Below are 21,842 nucleotides of genomic sequence, written 5' to 3'. Positions count from 1 at the left end.
TGTGGTGTCCCTTCTGAAAAACCCTTCAATGGCTCTTCACATAGACAGATCCCAAAGTGCTTATCACTTAAAAGACACAACAGGACCTGGCCCCCAGCGACCCTCCCAGTCCTGCTTCCGCCTTGTGCTCTGGCTGTACTGAATGGCTTGGGTTTACTTAAGTGTGTGTATGGTCTGTCCTGGGCCTTCGCACTGGCTCTCCTTGCCACCCCCCTCCTGAAATAGACTTTCAGACTCTCTCATCATTCCACCTGGCTCATGTCATTTCGTTTGGGGGCATTTCTTGATCCCCCACACTGGGTTACGTGCTTCTCCTATGTGTTCCCATAGGACCTTTCACCTGTGACCCTGTCATAGTGCTTATTATACTCAATTGTAAGTGTCCTGCTAACTGAGGGCAGCATATGTAAAGACAAGGTGGGGCCTTCTGACTTTAAGGAGCTCACAATTTAATGGGAAAATCAGACATGTGCAGTAAGTGAGTATTATTGCTACCACTGTAGAGAAAAGAGTAAAATGCCATGAGAAGAATTACCCCCGATTAAGGGTTTGTGGAGACTTCACAGATGAAGTGACACTTGTGAATTCACTAAGGGGTGGGGAAGAGAGAGCTGCTAGAGAAAGGGAGAGGATGAGGAATGAGGGAGGGCTAAAGATGTCCCAAGCAGAGGGAGTGGCAGAGACTAAGGTGATTCCATATTTAGGAGATGGTGAGAGGGGAGGATGGAGGGCACGGTGAGAGGCCAGTGGTGAGGTGAAGCCAGAGAAGTAGGTTCAGCCAGCTTGTTAGGCTCAATAATTAGACTTCTGGTGAAGTGACTCCTGGGTGTTTAGAGCTGGGCTGAAACGGAGGCACAGGCAGTGGGCGTGGAGAAGAGGGCACGTGTGCAAGGCAAGCGTCCGAGGGAGAGCCGATAGGACCTTGAGTGTGGATGAAAGGGTGAGGGGTGGGCGCGAGGACCTGAGGTTTGCGGCTCGCAGGCTAGATATTTGGGAACACTACTGATACTGGAGCAAGACTTAGGCAAGAGGAGAGAGAGCGGGGGGATAAGGAATTTGGTTTGGAGATGTTAGGATGGAGAGGCCTTGTGGAGGTTTGGCATTCAACAGACGAGTCTGTCACTGCGTGCACTGCATGCTGCAGTGTCAGTATGAGACTTTGGGATTTATGTAACGATTCAGTTAAATAAATTGGTCTGTTTAAAGGGAATAGGTGGGAGGAAATTAGGAATACTGATGCTTAGAAAAAAGTACAAATGCAACAGAGGTCTGAGGTGGAGAACTTTATCACTGTATCTGGACTAAAGACAAATACTGTCATTTTGGGCAGGTTTTTTTTTTTTCGAGGAAGATTGGTCCTGAGCTAACATCTGTGCCAATCTTCCTCTATTTTATGTGGGAGGCTGCCACAGCATGGCTTGATGGGCAGTGCTAGGTCTGTGCCCGGGATGTGAACCTGTGAACCCTGAGCTGCCCAAGCGGAGCCACACACTCAACCACTATGCCACATAGGGCAGTGTTTGTAGTCCAAATTTTACTGCAGAGTAGGAACTTATGAAATTCTCTCCTGGGCTTTCCAGGAATAAGGGTGGGTGGGGGTAGGAAGGAAAAACAGTTGGGTCATAACCACTGTCGCAGAAGAGGGAGTTGGGTGGGGGGGCCTGGCATTGGAACTCTAAACTTAGGATGGTTCTGATACTAGGTAGGCACTCAAGAAATAGTCTTAAATAAGTGTGCTGAAAAATTAAGGGGTTAAAAAAAAGTCCCTGTATGAAAAGATGGGAAGGACTGGTCTGGTAGAAAGGTTCAAAGTCTTTATAAGACCAGAAACAGTTTAATCCTATGTCCAAGAGCAGAGCCTCCCTGGATAAGGGAGCTGGGAGTTTCTGCGTTTGGTTTTATTCAGGATGGGCTCCGCCTCATTTTCTCTCTATGGATTCACGGCAACATGTATCACTAGTTTTGATCATCAAACTAAGAGCTGTGGCCTAGACCATACGCTCCATCCAGTGGACAGTGTAATTGTTTACGTGAACTTCTAAGTCCATCAGATGAGAGGTACTTAAATTCATTTGGGATTTAGAGGAAGATCATTATGTTTGTGAAAATGTGTGGGAATTGAGTATTACACATGGCTTTGTGAAGCCAGTATTACCTATCATTCATAATTGATTTGTCTTGTATTAATACCAAACTATTCCATGTACCTTTGATCTCCTCTACATAAAAGTAAACTTTTTCTTCTCAAAAATCAGTCTGTAACTTGCAAATTGAATGGCCGCTCTAAAGCAGGGCTTGCCGGGAGGCCCTTTGTGCTAGTGGACAGAGTGATCCCCTGACTTCTGCCGTGCCTTTGTGTGTCCCAGCACTCTAGCAACCGGATGTGTCGTGGCAGGTGTGTTACTGCCAACTTGTATTGATTTCTTTTTTATCCCTTCAATTAAAATTTTTCTACCCCTACTCTTCACCCCCCTCCCTTTTCAAAAATTCTCTCTTAATAGCGAAAAGACAAACTCCGGGAACATATGCAAAGGATGCATAATCCTGAGAGGGAGGCCAAGAAAGCCGACCGCATCAGCCGCTCCAAGACGTTCAAGCCTCGCATCACATCCACGGACTACGACAGCTTCACCTTCAAGTGCCGCCTGTGCATGATGGGCTTCCGCAGGCGAGGCATGCTGGTCAGTGCGAACGGCTCCGCTTCTGCCTTCTTCCAGACCCACCTGTCTCTCTTCATGGCCACCGCTTTGTGCTGTTTTCTGTACTAAACTGGTCAATAGGTTTTGTCAATGGCTAGGGGATAAAACGGAGGCAAACAATTCCCAATTTGGGATTCTCTCCTTTCCAGGTTCCCTTTGCCCTCCTTCTCTGGTGACCTCTTGGAAGAGGTCTTTCTCTGTCACTTTCACTACTGCTTTTGTTTTGCTTTACCCTTCTCAACGTCCGCTCTTATCATGTTTTATTTCCCTCTTCTCTTTTGTGTTCTTATTCAGGAACGCAGTACTTTCTGGTGGGGTCTTTTGCCTTCTCCTCATGGTTCTCTTGAATGCCTCCCTTTTTCATACGTGAAGTGGCAGTGGAGGGGAACTTTCCACGAGGGCGGGTCGCCTGCGCCCCGGTGAGCTGCAACACCGGATGGCCACTTCACTGCTCTCAATTCGTTTTGACCTTGTTACAGTTTTTGCAGAATGTATTTCTGCCAGGAGCTAGAGTCATAGAGAATTATTTAAAATTCAGAATCTTTGTTTGTATCTCATTCACTGTCCTCTGTGAGGCCAGGGCACCAAATGACGAAAGGCAGGTTTACATCAGGAGGATTCACCAAAGAAATTCACGCTAGTGTACTTTTCCTCTTCCCAGCAGCAGTTCTTTCAGCGGAAGACTGTGAATGGGATCCACGGTGACCCGATTCACCTTCAGCAGTTGGCTGAATTACTGTTAACTCCCGTTGACAGTGACTGTTAATGCTTCAGTTCAGCTGGGTCTGGTAACGCTGGTTCTGGCCAGATGCCTTATTGTTTGGGGCATTGCTTCAGAGAAGTTCCGCTTCTCACAGTCAATATTAGAGGCATTTGTTGGTGATGGGGGTCTCGTCCTCATTTTATTTTTTCCCTTTAGGTAAATCACTTATCAAAGAGGCACCCAGACATGAAGATAGAGGAGGTGCCGGAGCTGACTCTGCCCATCATCAAACCCAACCGCGATTACTTCTGTCAGTACTGCGATAAGGTAAGGGAGGCTCCTCGCTCTGCGCGCTCCGTGGGAGCCCAGCTCGGAGCCAGTTTGTCTGCGTGGATAAATATATATTAGGATCCTGCAGTTCCTCTTAACAGATGGCTCCTTGTCTCTCAGTAGTTTTCCATTCAGACAAGAAAGCGCTAGAAGTGCAGCCTCATTTTAAGCCAAAATTTTTTTCTTAAGAATTAGCTGGCTTTGTTTTTCTTGTTGTTCCTTCTCTCTGTGATTTTTGTTACAAAAGAAGAGGCTGTTACCAAGAGCTTAGTATATGAATTCATTTTAAATTCCTAAGCTCTGAAATGAGAGTGTTTATCATCCTACTTGTAAAATATTTGGTAGATTTTGGGTTTCTAGAAGGTTGAGGAGGATGTGAAAAAGTTTTGTGGTGGAGTACTCTATTTGTACTATTCCATTCTTTATTTTGGGGCAGTTAGAAAAAAGACAGAAAGGAAATACACATTTATTATTTCACTGTAATATTGTTTCATTTTACAATGTAGCTGTGTCAGCTTAAAAGTAAGAAATATTTTTTAAGCATAGATTCACCACTACAGGCACTAGTTGCTATTAGATTTGCCATTTTGGAAGACTCTTTGGCATCTAGTAGTCAAGGACATATGTCATGAGAGCTTTCACAGATAGACTAAAGGGTGAACTGACCTTGGAAATAGTTCTCTTTCTATGACTGTATATCCACCGTTTAAACTGTAGGGTAAAGGGTATTTTTACAATTACTATCTTAGATATATAAATTCAAGGAAGATGCCTAGCGTATCTATATTATATTATTATTTTATTCTAATTTATGTTATATCCTTATTCTTCAATATATCTGTTAATATATTTTATTTTTGCCTACATGAATACTTTTTCTCATTTTCTTGTAATGAAATTGTTGATAGTTTGCTTTAAGTAAGAAAGTGGAACTGTGTACTGCTTTCATGGCAAAGCATTTGAATTTGCAGGTTTATAAAAGTGCCAGCAAGCGGAAAGCTCATATTCTGAAGAACCATCCGGGGGCTGAGCTCCCACCAAGCATTCGGAAACTTCGTCCTGCCGGCCCCGGAGAGCCAGACCCCATGCTGAGCACCCACACCCAGCTCACGGGCACCATAGCTACCCCTCCCGTCTGCTGCCCTCACTGCTCCAAACAGTACAGCAGCAAGGTATGGGAAAGGCTTCTGAGCTAATCTCACTCAGGACCGCCATTTCAGGAACCTCATAAGAGAAGATGGCGTCTCATCCAGACGCTCTGATGGCTTCTTCTGAATTGATGGGGGAACTAATGGAGGTGTGTTCTTAGTGCAGGTGGCTAAGGAGCTGTTTCCTGAGAACAGGGACCGGAAGCACAGACAGAATGGGAGGAGAATAGAGTGACTTTCCCCAGAATTAGCGCCATCTGATAGCCTGAGCACTCCACTGGTTTCCTGTTTCCTTGGCCTGCTGAGGGTCTCACGTCTGAATATTCTGTGCTCACAGTCTATGAGCGCAGGCTTACGAAAGTACTACAGGAAGTGCAACGATGGTTCTTGAGAAGGGGTCTTGTTGTAGGGAGGTCCCTGTGATTGCTTGCTGCAGGTGCGGTGGGTTAGGGGATGCTGGGAGGTGTTCTGAACTTGCCTGATGGCGTGGGCTCACATAAGTCTTTACATTCTTTTCAGCCTCTTCTTTTTTCCTTTTTATAGCATCGTGCTGCTTTAGGAAGGGTGGGCACAGAGTCAGTGTAGCTCTGATTTTTTTCTTTAAGGCATAACATAAAAGAGAGGGTTTTTACATTTGAGAAAGATTGAAAATAACTAATTCTAGTAATTATTCCTGGTTTTGCCATAATTTTTCAGACCAAGATGGTACAACACATTCGAAAGAAGCATCCAGAGTATGCCCAGCTCCCTAACACCCTGCATACACCACTGACAACAGCGGTGATCAGTGCTACGCCAGCTGTTTTAACTACAGATAGTGCTACTGGAGAGACCGTGGTGGTAAGTGTGAGACTGGTAAGAGCATCTCATCTCCTTCAGGAGCCTTCAGTGTCAACGCCACGTCTGTCTTGTCATTTTGTTGGCGGTGAATGTAGCCCATTATCCTTCAGTTTTCTATACAAGGCATTATGCTTCTGATTGGGTCTCCTAGTCAGTGTTTTCCAAAGCTCTCTGTAAAAGGGTAGCAAGAAATTTTCAGTGCCGCTCATTCGCTATGAGATCGTCAGAACCTCTAGGGTAACTCCACTGGGCCTGACACAGACAGACAGATATCGATGGAGATATAGGTAATCTTCTAACATCTTCTCAACTTTGGATTTTTCCTATCTAATTTGTAGCTCCATGATCCACCAGTGAGATAAACTAAATTTTTGTAGGATTTAAGAGCACTGAAATAGCTGCAGGCAGTAGTGGTACCAACTAATGTGTTTTTTGTGATTTTTCTAGACAACAGACCTACTAACCCAAGCCATGACAGAACTGTCCCAGACCTTGACAACAGATTACCGAACGCCACAAGGGGACTACCAGAGAATTCAGTATATCCCTGTGTCGCAGTCCACATCTGGTCTTCAGCAGCCTCAGCATATACAGCTGCAAGTGGTGCAGGTGGCTCCGGTACCGTATTGCGTTTGTTTCTCTTGACCTTCCTGAATGCTGTATTGCCACTGGCCAGTATGGCAGCTGGGGCCATCAGAGCACCCAGTGCTCAGTGCTGGAGCTGGACCCTATATAATGTGCTCCTGCATGTAAGTTCTGAGTCTAAGGCATTCGTCAAACTTCCCCCCACCCCCAGGCTGTCGAGGGTCTGGATTTAGCAGTGTAAGCGATTTCTGTCAGTAGTAGTCAAGAGATTTTAGGCTCCAGCATATACTGTGCTCCTCTGCTATTGCAGGACACTGTTGGCGTGAACTTCCTCCAGCCTCTTCTGAATCCTTCTCCTTGAGCACCCAGGTTGACTACTTGGTGAGGAGCCAGTTTGATAAGTCCCTACCTGGGCGTCCAATGACTTCTGTCAGTGGGAGGTTGTAGGGAATAATTTTGATTCGATCTCTGAATATCAGTCAGTACCTTATTAGTATAGAGGTATGACTATCTTCCTTCTACCAGGTGATTAGTAGCTCATTCCTACTGATTAGGGAGCTAAAAGAATGACTCCTCCCAGAACTATTGTTTCATTTAATTATGCTGAGGAAGTGTACTCAAGGCACAAGTGAACAAACTTGTTGTTCTGAAATAATTTGGTCTCTGAAAATTTAAAACTAATACGAAAGCAGGAAGTTGGAAGTTGCCACTGTTATTGACTCTTTATTTTGGTTTTCCTATGGGAAGGTTCTTAATTTTAGGCTTTGGAAGAACCTACGAATCCCTGAAGTTCCCTGTAAAATGTGATGTATACGTACATCCTTCTGGTAAAAGGGTCTGTACTTGAGCCATATTTTCAAGATGTCTGTGATACATAAAAGCTTAGGAATCACTGTTCTAGTGGGTTAATAGTGACAAGCTAAAAGCAAATTCTCTTCTTTGATCTCTTTTAATTGATAACGGTTATGTCATTAAATTTCACTGAATTTTAAGGGATGAAGAGTTTTGATCCCTGAGAGCTTCTCCTTCAGCGTGTTACCAGGAGCTATATTCCCTCTATTTCCTTCTCTTCCAGAATTTAATAGCATTAGTGACTCATGTTTAGAAGGATAATTTTTCTTCCTTTGCCTGGAACGTTCCTAAATGTTTAGTTAGTGGTTATTATTATTATTAATATCTAATGACATTGGGCAGTGATCACGTAATTTTTTTATTGAGATATAATTGCCATATAACATTATGTAGGTTTAAGATGTACAAATGTGTTGGTTTGATACATTTATATTACTGTAGGGTTAGCTAACACCTTTATCATGTCACATATTTATCATTTCTTTTTTTGTGTTAAGAACAATTAAGATTTTTGTCTCTTAGGATCTTTAAAAGTCCTCATCACAAGAAAAAAATTTGTAACTATGTATGGTGATGGATGTTAATTAGACTTACTGTGGTGATCATTTCGCAATGTATACAAATATTGAATTATTAGGTTATACACCTGAAACTAATATGTCAACACCACCACCAACAAAACAACAAAAAATTTAGTCTCTTCGCAACTCTGAAGTTTATAATACAGTATTGTTGACTACAATCACTATGCTGTGCATTAGATCCCCAGAACTTACTCATCTAGTACTTTTAAGTTTGTACCCTTAACAACAGCTCCCTCATTCCCCCACCCCTCATGCCCGGGTAACTACCTTCTACTCTCTGGTTTTACAAGTTAAGCTTTTTTTAGATTCCACATATAAGTGATATCATACAGTATTTGTCTTTCTCTGTCTGACTTATCTCAGCTTAATGCCCTCAAGGTCCATCCATGTTGTCACAAATGGCAAGATTTCTTTCTTTCTCATGGCTGAATAATATTCCATTGTGTATATGCCACATATTCTCTATCCATTCATCCATTGATGGGCACTTAGGTTTCCATATCTTGGCTATTGTGAATACTGCTGCCGTGAGCATGGAGGTGCAGATAGCTGTTCGAGATACTGATTTCAATTCCTTTGGAAATACACCCAGGAGTGGGATTGCTGGATCATATGGTAGTTTAATTTTTAATTTTTTGAGGAACCGCCATACTGTTTTCCGTATGGCTGTACCAATTTACATTCCTACCAAGAGTGTATAAGGGTTCCCTTTCCTCCACATCCTCATCAACATTTTTTATCTATTGTCTTTTTGATAAAAGCCATCCTAACAGGTGTGGGGTGATATCTCATTGCGATTTTGATTTGCATTTCCCTATCAGCATAATTTTTAAAACTACCTTTTTCTCTAATTTGTGCTAGTTTGGCTTAGGTATGGGCTCTCTGGGGGGTGAAGCATTGGATCTGAAGTTTCATCTATTGTTATATTTCTGTTAGAATATTGTTTTGGCTGAACTTTTTCTCTGGAAATATTTCTCATAACCTCAGTCAGTATGCATTTGGTTTTCTTATCCCTCAGGCCACTTCCCCTCACCAGTCTCAGCAGTCCACTGTGGATGTTGGCCAGCTCCATGATCCTCAGACCTACACCCAGCATGCCATCCAGGTGCAGCACATCCAGGTCACTGAGCCCACGGCCTCAGCGCCATCGTCATCCCAGGTACACGTCACCATTCACTATTCACAGAGGTTACTATGGTCTCAGGGAGCCCGGAGATTAATAAGAGTGAAGAGACATTGTCTTCAGACCTAGTCTCCTTGACTATTGAAATTATACTGTTATTTTTGGGCCTTAATTACAGAGTCTTACCTTCCCCTCCAATTGTTATATTTGTGTTATGGACATACTTACATCAAGGGATTAGCTTCTCTGTCTAAATGGAGCCCTGTGAGATGATTCCTAGAGACAATGCTGGCCTTTGCTTCCTATTCTAAATGGCTGTGTGATAGTATGCAGTTACTAACTTGTTTCTATAATTTTATTTTATTTTATTTTTTTTAAGATTTTATTTTTCCTTTTTCTCCCAAAGCCTCCCGGTACATAGGTATTTTTAGTTGTGGGTCCTTCTAGTTGTGGCATATGGGATGCCGCTTCAGCATGGCTTGACGAGCGGTGCCATGTCTGTGCCCAGGATTCGAGCCGGCAAAACCCTGGGCTACCAAAGCAGAGCGCATGAACTTAACCACTCGGCCACGGGGCCGGCCCCTGGTTCTATAATTTTAGAACAGTGACTTTGTGGAGTACTACTGTGTTTGTATGATCGAGTCTATTATTGAGATAGCATAGCTATATCCATTCAAAAAAACTATTAAAGTTTTACCCTTCGCGTGAAACTTTTCTAGGTCTTGCCCTCAAGGAGCTTGGAGTGTAGTAGGGAGGTGACACGTGTTCAAGTAAATAGGATATGAAGTGAAGGCATCTCTACCATGAAAGATGCATGTAGGCCCACCTCTGATATTCAGAGGTTCCAGGACAAGCGTACAAATCAAGGTCTGCATGCCATAAGTCTGAGTAGTTGAAAGTTTCTAATCGAGCTAACAAACTGTTGAATAAAATGTTTTATCTTCCTACTTGGCACATACTTTTGTAATGACAAAATTGAAAGATATATGTAAAGTAGCAATTGATGCTAAAGAATATGGATAGTGCCAATTCAAAATTAATTGCATTTTTTGCCAAACACCATGGATAGCACTGACAGCCACCAGACTGGGGCGAGAAGAAGCCGAGAGAAAGGATTTCTCCCTCCTTGGCTGTCTCTGAGCCCTTCCAATTGCTGTAGAAATCCATAGGGTAAACATGCACTTTCTCTACCTTCCTGTTTATTGGAGGTTTTTGGTGGGGTTTGGGGTGAGAGGCTCTGCTGCCTGCCATCTGCCATGGCTGTGAGGTTTCTCATTACTTCTCCCAGACCAAGACAGGCAGTTTTTATCCATGAGGGGGCCCAAGTTTCCCACCCCCACTAGCATCACAATTTTTTTGTTTTTGGAAGATTAACCCTGAGCTAACATCCCCTGCCAATCCTCCTCTTTTTGCTGAGGAAGATGGCTCTGAGCTAACATCTGTGTCCATCTTCCTCACCTTTATATGTGGGACACCTGCCATAGCATGGCTTGACAAGTGGTGCATAGCTCTGCACCTGGGATCTGAACTGGTGAACCCTAGGCCACCGAAGTGCACAAACTTAACCGCTGTGCCACTGAGCCGGCCCTATTTTTTTGGGGGGTGGTGAGGAAGATTGGCCCTGAGCTAACACCTGTGCCCATCTTCCTCTACTTTTTTGCATGTGGGATGCTGCCACAGCATGCTTTGATGAGTGGTGTAGGTCTACACCCAAGATCTGAACCCGCGAACCCGGGCTGCTGAAGTGGAGCACGCCGAACTTAACCACTACACCACCGGGCCAGCCCAGCATCACACTTTTAAGTTTGTCAAAGGAACCTGAGGCTGGAGGGCCAGGAGGGACTCCTCAGAGTTCTTTCTCAGAATGTGGAGGCACAGGGACAGGCTTCCTCAAGACTGCTTCCCCTATCTTCTCCCCTAGGCTCTATCCTGCACCCTGCGGGGCCTTGTGTGTATCCACGTGGACACCCTGACCCGCATGTCTCAGCTTCATCCACACTCCTGTGAATGGTGATCCCTTAGCCACCCCCTTAGTCCCAGGTGCCCAAATCCCTTTTGAGGAGCCCATCTGTAGAAGATAGGACCCCTGCAAGAGGACCGACCCAGGAAAGGGTACAGGGCCATTTCCATAGGGAATGGGAGGGCTGTGGTCCCCAGAGTGTGGCCTAGAAGGGGACGCACATTCCAGGTGGGCACATCCATTTGCCTCATATGAGTAGGGGCACAGCTAGAGAAGGGCTGACCAAGACGCCTGCAGGAGTCTGACGGTGTGTGGGTATATAGATAAGGTACAGGCATTCAGAAGAGGGAAGGGTTATGGTTAGCAGGGAAACAAGGATGTTTTTGTGGAATTGGTGTTTGAATTAGGTCTTGAAGGAGGGATATGATTTTGAGAGGGTAGTTGGGGAAGGCATTATGATCTGAATATGCTCTCCTTGTGAGTAAAGACACAGAGATGGGAAATTATGGTATGTGTATGGAAAACTATTAGGTTAGGAACAGGAAGTGATATTTGGGAAAAAGTTGGGAAGGTAGTTTGGAGTGTAGTGTGGAGCACTTGGGTGGCACTCTGCAGCTTGGGCTTTATCCAGAGATGGGAATGAGTTGTGTGCGGGCTGTCTGCGCATTCACCTGGGTTTTCTCCGCCCAGCGGCTGGGGTTATCCAGTGCACCTCAAGCGAAGCCATCACTGCTGGTTCCCGCTTCAGTTTGTGTTACAGATTAGCTTTGTGACATAGGCACGTTATTTAGCTTCTCAATTCTTTTAACCTTTTATAATGTAGGCAATTATACTTTCATTCATTTATCTTTCTAACAAGCTTATTGAAATTAAGTTTTTGGATACTCTTGTAGATAATCCTTTGAAAACTAATTAGGACTTAATTGTTTTGATTGCTTCTTATTAATTCTATTCTTGTTTACAATATTATTTTAGCAACAATACTGTGAGTATCATAATTCATATTAGCCTGATTTGTTTTCTTCAGTTATTTGTGAGCCTTAATTATGTCGGAAATTTGTAATTTCCTCTTCTTTTTTTCGCTTTCTCTTGGTTGCCGTGCAGCCTCTGAGCCCCTCTTCCCAGCAGTCGCAGCAGGGGCTCAGCCCCTCCCACATACCAGGCGGGTCTTCTGCACAAGGTCAGACCCTCCAGCAGCAGCCGCAGAGCTCCTCTGTACAACACACATACCTACCCAATGCTTGGAATTCCTTCCGCGGCTATTGTAAGTAAGAAATGGGGATAATGTTACAGGTCATGGGTGGGGAATCTGCAGCCATGGGTCATAATTTCATCAGCTTTATAATAGATTTTCTGGACTAAATTATCACTGGCCATTTTGTACACTCTGTAGTACATGTATTGAAAGAGTTTCATGACAAAATTCAAGGCAGTGTGTTCATCTTACAGAGCTACCCGTTTCAGAGACATTAGGAATATCGCTGGAGGAAGTGTAAGCAGGTGGTTTAAATAGTAGAATAGATGGACGTAAGATATGTTGATGGTAATAATTCACCTCTTCTACCAATATTTATTGAATTCCCACATATCAATCACTGTGCTAGACCCTAGGTATACAAAAGATTAATATTGACATTCATATCAGTAATACCACACAATAATAATGTTAGCCAATTTTCATTAAGCTCTTACTGTGTGCCAGTAATGATTCTAAACCACATATATATCACCTTCAGTACTCACAACACCCCATGAGATAAGCACAATTGTTATTTGCTTTTTACAGATAAGGCAATTTAGACGTAGAGTAACTTGTCCCAGGAACAGAGCAAGTAAAGGGAGGATTGGAACCCAGGCAGGATGGCTCCAGAGAGTACGCTCTGAACCAACCCAGTAGGCTGCCTCTCCTAATAAGATAGTCTTTGGCTCAAAGACATTATCCAGTAGAGAGAGAGAGATGAGTAGTTGTTTTCAAAACCCTGAGATAGTGCTACAGAAGCAGTCAGAGGCTGGCTGCCGAAGGTCAGGAAAGCTAACAGTCTTGGTGGGGACAACGGCCTTGAGTATGAGCTGGAAAGTGTGAGACCTTTATGACTGAAGAGGTGGAAGGAATAGGAATAGAGGTAACAGTTAGACCTAATAGTAGGAACTAGGAGGAATAGGGACCGAGAAGTTAGGAAGGCCAGCGTTGATCTTTCTCTTACTATTAATTTCTTTATTTTATTTATTTATTTATTTATTTTTAAAGATGTTGTTTTTCCTTTTTCTCCCAAAGCCCCTGAGTACATAGGTGTGTATTTTTAGTTGTGGATCCTTCTAGTTGTGGCATATGGGATGCCACCTCAGCATGGCCTGATGAGTGGTGCCATGTCTGTGCCCAGGATTCGAACCAGCGAAACCCTGGGCCGCCAAAGCAGAACACACGAACTTAACCACTCGGCCATGGGGCTGGCCCCAAATTTTATTTTATTTTTTTGAGGAAGATTAGCCCTGAGCTAACGTCTGCCACCAATCCTCCTCTTTTTGCTGAGGAAGACTGGCCCTGAGCTAACATCCATGCCCGTCTTCTTCTATTTTATGTGGGATGCCTGCCACAGCATGGCTTGACAAGCAGTGCTTCGGTCCACATCCGCTATCCGAACCGGCAAACCCTGGGCGCCGAAGTGGAACATGCGAACTTAATCACTGTGCCATGGGGACAGCCCCTTAATTTCTTTTTTTGAGTCCGTCTCTGTTGTGATTAATCTTTGGCTATATATGTAGATTTGGTATGGAATCAGGCTCAAACTCTACCATTTAGTTATTTTTACAATCTGTTCTCTTAAATATTGGTGGTCCTGGGGAGGCTGAATCTAGTTTCCGGTCAGGGAAAGGCTCCTGCTCATGGTAAATACCAGTAGAATCCTGTAAATAGACTGACGTTTATACTAAGTTTAATTCTGTGAGAGAAATGTGGAATGATGCAGATAACCATGGTAATAATAGTATGAGCTAGCATTCTAATGTGAGGAAAGATTCTAGAATGGAAATTTTTTATTAGGGAAAAAATTTAAAATGTACAAAAATAGAATGGTATAACGAACACCCCCATACCCATTATTAGCTTCAACAGCTTCGACTCAAGGCCAGTCTCGTCTAGTCTGTACCCTCCTGTCATTCTCTCCCAGCCTTCCAACTGTATAACAATCCATAGCATTTCATCCGTAAATATTTTATATCTCTAAAACCAAAGGAATATTTTTTTAAAAACAGAACTCCAGTACCATTATCACACCTAAAAAGTAAATGACAGTAATTCTTTAATACTATCAAATATCCAGTCAGTGTTCATATTTCCGAGATTGTCTCCTAAATGTTTAATGGGTTTGTTCAAATTGGCTTCCAAATAAAGGCCATACATTGCAACTGATTATGTTTTTTGAGTTTCTTTTTTTTTAAATTTAAATTTAAATTTTTTTAATGAAGATTAGCCCTGAGCTAACATCCTCCACCAATCCTCCTCTTTTTGCTGAGGGAGATTGGCCCTGAGCTAACATTTGTGCCCATGTTCCTCTATTTTATATGTGGGACACCTGCCACAGCATGGCTTGATAGGTGGTGTGTAAGTCCGTGCCCAGGATCTGAACTGGAAAACCCCGGGCTGCTGAAGCGGAGTGCGCAAACTTAACTGCTATGCCACCAGGCCGACCCCTCTTTTTTTTTTTTTTTTTCCTGAGGAAGATTTGCCCTGAGCTAACATCTACTGCCAATCTTCCTCTTTTTATATATGAGCAGCCACCACAGCATGGCCACTGACAGACAAGTGGTGTAGGTCTGCGCCTGGGAACAGAACCTGGGCTGCCAAAGTGGAGCATGCTGAACTTAACCACTAGGCAACCAGGGCTGGCCCATGAGTTTCTTTTAATATATGTGTTCTCTCTCTCTCTTTTCAGTTGCTATTTATGTATTGAAGAAACTGGGTCATTTGTGCTGTAGAATTTCCCACAGTCTTGATTTTGCTGTTGGCATCCCTATATTATCATTTAAGATGCTTTTTCCTGTCCCTTTTATTTCCTGTAGACTGGCAATTAGATCTACAGGCTTGATCAGATTCAGGTTCTCACCGCACCCCCCCCCCCGCCCCCCCAGACACTCACAGCTGTGGTGTGCACTCCCATCAGGAGGGACATAATGTTTGCTTGTGTCTCTTTTTCCTTTGCTCCACTCTTTCATTACGGATTGCATAGTTGTCATATTCTGACTCTATCAGTCTTTATTCACTAATTAGCTAGAAGACTTTAACTACCAGGTTGCTCTGAGGCACAGTTTGTGCAGGAATGGCAGGATAAATGCTTTAAATATCTGGTTCATCCCCTTTATTTACCACTTGTCAAAACAATGACTTGTTTCCTGGTATTATTCAAGGTGATCCATGAGAGGTGTGTGTGTCCTAGTGTCATTATATACTCAGGAATTTCAACACATTTGGCGAGTTTCAAACCATTGCAGTTATAATTCTCTTTGAGGCTCAGATTATACTGTCTTTGGCTAATGGGAGTGTCTTCAAATTGGCGCCTGTATCTTTTCCACACGTCCCTGTCATCTTTTATAGCATCTCACATGCTGGTATGACACTATGTTCTGGGCTCATCTTATATATTTTCTGCCTCAGGTCTGGAATCAGCCATTTTCCCAAAAAGCTCTGGTCCCTTTTAGTAGAAAATATTATTTAGAGACTATCAACTGGGTGCTAGAGAGAACTTTGTTTTTAATTTGCTTTAATAATACTGATGGTGAAATAAAATTTAAGTTGTGATTGCTAGGCAGGAGTGGACACATTGTGCTACTAATTCACATCTGAATATAAAAGATAAAAATACTGAGCTAACATGTAAATCTTTGTAGTTTATCTTAAGGTTTTAAAAAATTGTTGCATATTTGTCTTTAATATTCAGAAGCCACATTTGAGGGAGATGTGTTGTTTCCAGTATTTGGTAACTCTCTACTAACCTCATATAATTAATTCTTATCAGAGATGCTTTCACTGCATCAAAAAGTCATATCATCGTAAGATTCTCACAGCAAGCAAATCCATGGAAAATGTCTCAGTGGGGAATGTGGTCACTGGTTAGGTATTTGTTTCTACAACTTGTATGAAAGTCTGAGACCACTGGACTATGAATATTTCCTGTTTTTCAGCATCCGAGATTCAAATGATGACACTTCCCCCAGGTCAGTTTGTGATTACAGATAGTGGTGTGGCAACTCCTGTCACCACTGGTCAAGTGAAGGCTGTTACTCCGGTAAGCTGTGCTGCTCAGGAGCGTTTTCCTGTTCACCATACTGCCCCACCCTCCCTGCCCCTATCTTCTACTCCTCAACTCTCCAAATCTGAGTTGGAAGTACCTTCTCTGTATTCCCAAAACACTTTGTGGTGCTAGATTATAACCCTTATTACAGTTTATCTTAATTATTGGTTTACTGTCTATCTTTTCCCAGTAGACAGTGAACTCCTGGGTCTCTTTATCCTCAGTGCCTTGCACAGGTGGCTGGGCTATAGCAAATGATCAATAAATATCTATTTAATTAATAACTGAATGAACCTCCTAGATCCATATACATATAGATTTGTAATTGATCACCTTTTTATATGCTTCTTGGAAAATATATGAATCTTCATGACTATTGGTCCTTAACTGGTTTGGGAGAGAATAATATAATGAATCTATTATGGAGCTCTTTTAAACTATTTTAAACAATTCACCCACCCCAGGGTGAAAACCCTTGCCATAAATTATCTTGTTATATTTAGGTCAGGCAGGTCAATGTAGATTGCATCTGCCCCCTCTGTGTTTATCGTCACTGGTTTGTTCTGGCCTGCCTCTAAGTTGTTAGAAGTGGGTATGTTTAAATTAAGAAAAATACTCTTAAGTGGCGAGGGATAGTGGGATGTTCCCAGGGGAAGATCACTTGTTTCCCAAGAGGCTTCAAAGAGGAGCAGGATAGTCTAGTGGCCTCAAAAACTTGATTTTTTATTTTTCAAAGCATACTAAAAGCTCACTCGTTTCTTGGCACACAAACTCACATTAACTAGACTTAGGAGAGATGTATAAATCCAGAGTAACACTTTGTCAATGAAAACAATAACTAATGTAAAATGGAATAGTCTTGGCATGATCAGTGGAATTTTTCCTCCCTGTTGGACCCATTAACTCTCCCTATTTTTTGGCCAGGAACTCATTTGGGAATCTGCTTATAGCCAATGATGGTTCCCGTCCCCCTGCCACAATATATATATGCACAAATTTAATGTACATTTTCAGGGGTTTGTACATGCTCTGAAACCTATCTATGGACTGCCCAGGGGTCCATGGACCCTAGGTAGAGAACCAGCCCCTCCTGTTAGAGAAAGACCCATATGAGAAACCACATCATAATCAGAAAGTTGCCTGATGAGTGTGGACTCAGAACATGTGGCCCTGGATAGATCCCATGGGTATTTAGCTATGGCTTCTTTCTGGACAGTGCTTGGAAAGGCTACTGTCTGAGTTTTCCTCTGTGGCTTCTCTTTTTCTCAGCCTATGTAGCTGACCAATCCTTTTTCTGACACATTCTTTCTTTAAAAATGTTAACATAAGGAAATAGCTAGCTGCAGGTCTGTGAAGAAGTTTTCACAATCAGAGGAAAAATGAGGAAAAATAGGACAATGTATGTTTTCATAAAGCTAAATTTATTCTGTGTAAGGGATTTATTCTAAGGTTGTGCTCTTCCTAGGCTTTTGAGTGTTAAAATGTCTCTCATTTGAGAAAGACGAACTCTATATGACTCCACTCATAGGTGGAAGTTAGTATATTGATAAGGAGATCAGATCGATGGTTACCAGGGAAAAGGGGGTGTGGGGGGAGGGCACAAAGGGGGAAGTGGTGTACGCACAACATGACTAACAAAAATGTACAACTGAAATCTCACAAGGTTGTAATCTATCATAACATTAATAAAAAAAAAGTCTCTCATTTGACAGTAGCATTTTAAAAATGACTTTACTTGACAAAATAAAATTTGGGAACATTTATTATTACTTTTAATTTTGCTGGTCTTTGAAATTCTGAAGTCTGGGAACCACTGATTTTGACTGCCTTTCTTGGGGGCCATTCTGCTTCCTTAAGGAGACTTCAAAGATCTCTTCTTTGATCCATTTTATATTAATCTTAAACATTAATTGACAGATAGCAATGTTATTTTATGAATTTCTAAATTCTTAAGAGCAGTGCAATAGTACATGTTTCCTTTCCTACGTAAATTACCATCATGACGCAAATTTCTATACCTAAAGTTCTTTATTCTTATCATTTGGTAGAACTAAGGTGCTCCCTTAAATTACCTCTGTAGTCTTATTATTGTGATTGATCCATCCTCTCTGAAGGACATAGGTAAAGCATCTCCCATAGGTGCCTTTTTTGGTGTCCCCTGGTAACATTTCTTTGCATATTCCTTCCCCCTCACCCCAAGAACCCCCACCTCAGACTTCTAAAGATCCTTTTTCTGCTCTAGGGTCATTATGTGTTATCAGAAAGTCAACCAGAATTGGAGGAAAAGCAAGCTTCTGCTCTCTCCGGGGGAGTCCAGGTTCAGACAACTGCACACAGTGACTTGGACCCCCAGACCACCAGCCAACAGCAGCCCACACAGTACATCATTACAACCACCACCAACGGGAACGGAAGCAGTGAAGTGCATATCACTAAACCTTAACTTCTGTCCTTGAGCTAGAATGGAGCAGTCACATCATGTGTTTTCTCATTCATACGTCCAAAAGCTTCTGACAATTAGAACTCTTTTTAAGATTTATCCTTCATCAAGAGTTTGGAAACCACAGTTTTGACACTCATACATACACTGGGACTTATTTTATCAAGGTCATATTTACCAAACTGACTCTTCAAACCTTAGGAGTTTCTGCCACAGAGTGGAGGTCTTTCAGGGGAAAGTAGATTTCAAGATGGAGAAAATTTGCCTTGCTCTTGAGTTGGTTTTTTAACACATTGTTAAGCCTTACTTTTCCTTTGTGGAAATATTATGTGGTGTTTTGTGTTTGTACCAAAGGTGGAGAAAGGATGTGCCAAGTCCACGGCCACTAGACTTCTTAATTCCAAGCCATGGCACCAAAGGAGACGAGGCATTTTATGGGCATGTTTAGGTCAGAACTGCTTCATCTTGTGAGTTTGTGTTTTCAGTAATTTAACAAAGGGAGCCTATTGAATATGAAAATAACAATGATGAAACAAAGGTTTGACAGTGATGTTCTGAAAGAACAGCTGTCATCTAAATTTTTCTTATTGCTGATTTAAAAAAAAAAATCACCTTTTTTGGAAATCTGTTGTTGGGCTATTGGTAGTGCTTTCCATAGATGCTAGCCATCAGCGGATTAGGCTAGAACCTCATGTTCTGACAGATCTGACTTTACTACTCCACAACGCTGGACTCCTCAGTAAGAGAAAAGGTTGCTTGATGTCAGCAGAATTTAAACTCCTACATTAAAGCATTGCCTCCTCTTCTCTGGTTGGGGTTATATTAAGGAGATATTGGAGATATTGGTACCAATAAAAATCACTAAAGCAATTATATATATATATATATATATATATATATATATATATGTAAAGTTAAAAGCACTGAAACCTTGTCTTGCCTTGCAGGAGCCATTTATCATTCATTGGTAAAGGATGAATTCCTTGCTCTTACCAGGTGTACATTCAACTCTTGCTCACAGCATTCAGTGTATTTTAGTACTTCTAATACTACCCTAAAATGAACATTCTTTAAGGTTGGATGAAAAGGTGGCCTTCTTTATTTCTTAATATTTTTAACTTAAACATAATGCAACTCATCTGGACCTTTTGGTAAGATGACCAACTTTACACTTAGGGGAAAAATAAAAATGTGGGGACCATTTATAATATGTTAAGGTAATTACAAGGAGTCTGGAAGAAATCCATATTTAAGAATATTACACTGTTAGTTGAGAGAGGAGAAAACATCTGCCTCAATGATAGTTTTCCTGAAGTGTGTGTTCCTGTTTAGAGTCTTGTTAGCTTATGAATTCAATGGGGAAAAATATTTCCTTTCTTTTTACTGTGCATTCCAGTTGTACACATAAAACATTACAGAAATCAGTATGTATTTTAACAACTTTTTGTGACGTGCTAACACATTTTTAGAGTAATTATTGCATGGTAGAATTTATCACTCCAGAACAGAAAGACCTAACTTCAGTTTCAAATGAAGTTAACTAATTTATTTTATTTACATTTCTGGGTAAAAACTGGTTCTATAAATTAAGAAGTATAGTCGCTTCTCTATGGTAAAGATATCTTTCTGAAAAGTAAACAATTCTGTTGAAATAACTTTACTAATATGTAGATTTTGCACTTTATTTTTGAGACCTCATTCATTTAGTTATCCTTGAAAATTTGGACACTAAAAGAACTTGAGAAAGTTACTTGGTAAATGTGTAGAAACTGAAAATGGACTCTGTCTTTGGTAACGAAGAGGTAACGCCAATATTTTTAATAGAAAACATTGACCCTGAGTCACTGACTCTGGGTCCTAAAGTCCCATAATGTAATGACTGTAAATATCCTAGTGTCCAGTCTACAAAGACTTGCTAGGTGAAGAATATTAGACTTTCCTAAAGGTCCAGTTTAATTTTTATACCTTAAATTTGGCCCTATTTTGTCCTTTTTAATTTGAACCAACAAGGTACTCCCCCTCCCCTCAGGAATAACTTATTATCACTGAGTGGAATGTTCATTTTATGCCAGTTATTTCAAGTTTTAAAATACACAGAACAAAATATTGTGGAAGGACCTCTTTGTCTTTTTCCCATCTAAGTTTTTTTTAATTTGTCCTTATGTGGAATAAGTAAAACTAATTTGTCTATTATTCACCAGAGATGCAGGTGGCGGTCAAGCCAAACAACACTGTGTTAAGATCAGGTATCCTGCACATTCATTCCAAGGTAACAGATTTTCAAAAGGCCTTGGATTCAAAAAGATGTCAGATTATAAGCCATCTGAAGACCCAATTCGGAAAAAATGTGTGTAGCTAATGTTTATATTGTGGTCTCTCTTAAGACACATTGGCACTGTAGACTTCGATCAGTGCATTTGAAAATTCTGGAGTAGGTTACATATAGATTTTACATTTTTATTGTTTAATTTGTGCCCACATAAATAGATATTTCATCATGTAAGATTCCTGTTATTCTGGAAAAACCTATTGTTTTGATCTTGAATTATTTTCTGATTTGGAATTATCCTTTCAAAAAACTCTTAAGATGTCTAGGGCTAAAAAGCACTTCATGAGATGCTAAAGATGACCCACAGGTTGAAAATGTTACCCTATCCTGTTATTTAAATGTGAACATTTATTGTACATTCAGTGAGTTATAGTGTTAATAGTGTTGTGCTACTCAGCAGGTGTAAAAATTAATAAATATTTTTTTTAATAAACATCTTCCTTGTTAGTGTGTGTGAAGCTGCAAGAGTACTGAGATCGTTAATTTTTTTTTTTTTTTTTTTTAATATTACAACAGCGCTTTGACTCTTTGGTTCACTCTGGTCTGGTCAGAAACCCAACGTAAGGTCCCCTGCCCTTTTCCTTGGTGGTTTCTAATTCAAGGATGTCCCAACCTGCTAACAGGAGCTGAGGGCAGGCGTGCACCGAGCGGGGGAGCGGAGATTGGGCCTTATTTGGAACCACCATTTTTCAACAAGGGAGGAACTTTAGTTTGGCCCGCCAGCTTCTCTGACTTATTTCCGTCCAGTTGAGAGAACTGAGGATGCTCTCTGCCCGACCTGTGGGAGTAGCGGTGAAACAGGTAGTCTGAAGCCGTTCTAAATAAAACCCGGAAAGGAGAAAGGGACCTAGATTCTTAACAAGAGGAAAGTTAACGAGTTTCATTTAAAATGTATTGCTTCTATGTGTGTACTTCCCGGACGTCGAGGGCCCGGGGACGGGAGGGAGAAATGGGGACACGC

At 41.7% G+C, this 21,842-nt stretch overlaps 1 protein-coding gene across 4 annotated transcripts in view; it reads left to right on the top strand.

Moving 5' to 3' along the window:
* The window catches only part of PRDM10 (PR/SET domain 10), a 93,431-nt gene extending 72,117 nt beyond the window's left edge, over positions 1-21,314 (top strand). For 3 of the 4 annotated variants that reach the window (XM_046638077.1, XM_046638078.1, XM_046638076.1), the window contains 9 exons: positions 2,502-2,681; positions 3,619-3,729; positions 4,704-4,904; positions 5,577-5,720; positions 6,168-6,338; positions 8,760-8,900; positions 11,929-12,088; positions 16,003-16,106; positions 18,355-21,314. In XM_046638077.1, coding sequence (XP_046494033.1) covers positions 2,502-2,681; positions 3,619-3,729; positions 4,704-4,904; positions 5,577-5,720; positions 6,168-6,338; positions 8,760-8,900; positions 11,929-12,088; positions 16,003-16,106; positions 18,355-18,555 — 1,413 coding nt within the window. In that variant the 3' untranslated portion in view covers positions 18,556-21,314. Of the gene's footprint in view, positions 1-2,501; positions 2,682-3,618; positions 3,730-4,703; positions 4,905-5,576; positions 5,721-6,167; positions 6,339-8,759; positions 8,901-9,933; positions 9,973-11,928; positions 12,089-16,002; positions 16,107-18,354 lie in introns of those variants that run through there. The other variant, XM_046638079.1, reaches the window with a different exon arrangement.
* Positions 21,315-21,842: the final 528 nt, after the last annotated feature.

Source organism: Equus quagga, chromosome 14 (assembly GCF_021613505.1).
Source record: "Equus quagga isolate Etosha38 chromosome 14, UCLA_HA_Equagga_1.0, whole genome shotgun sequence".
Lineage (NCBI taxonomy): Eukaryota > Metazoa > Chordata > Mammalia > Perissodactyla > Equidae > Equus > Equus quagga.
Note: the sequence above shows the minus strand (reverse complement) of the source record. Positions and strands in the feature narration are given on the sequence as shown.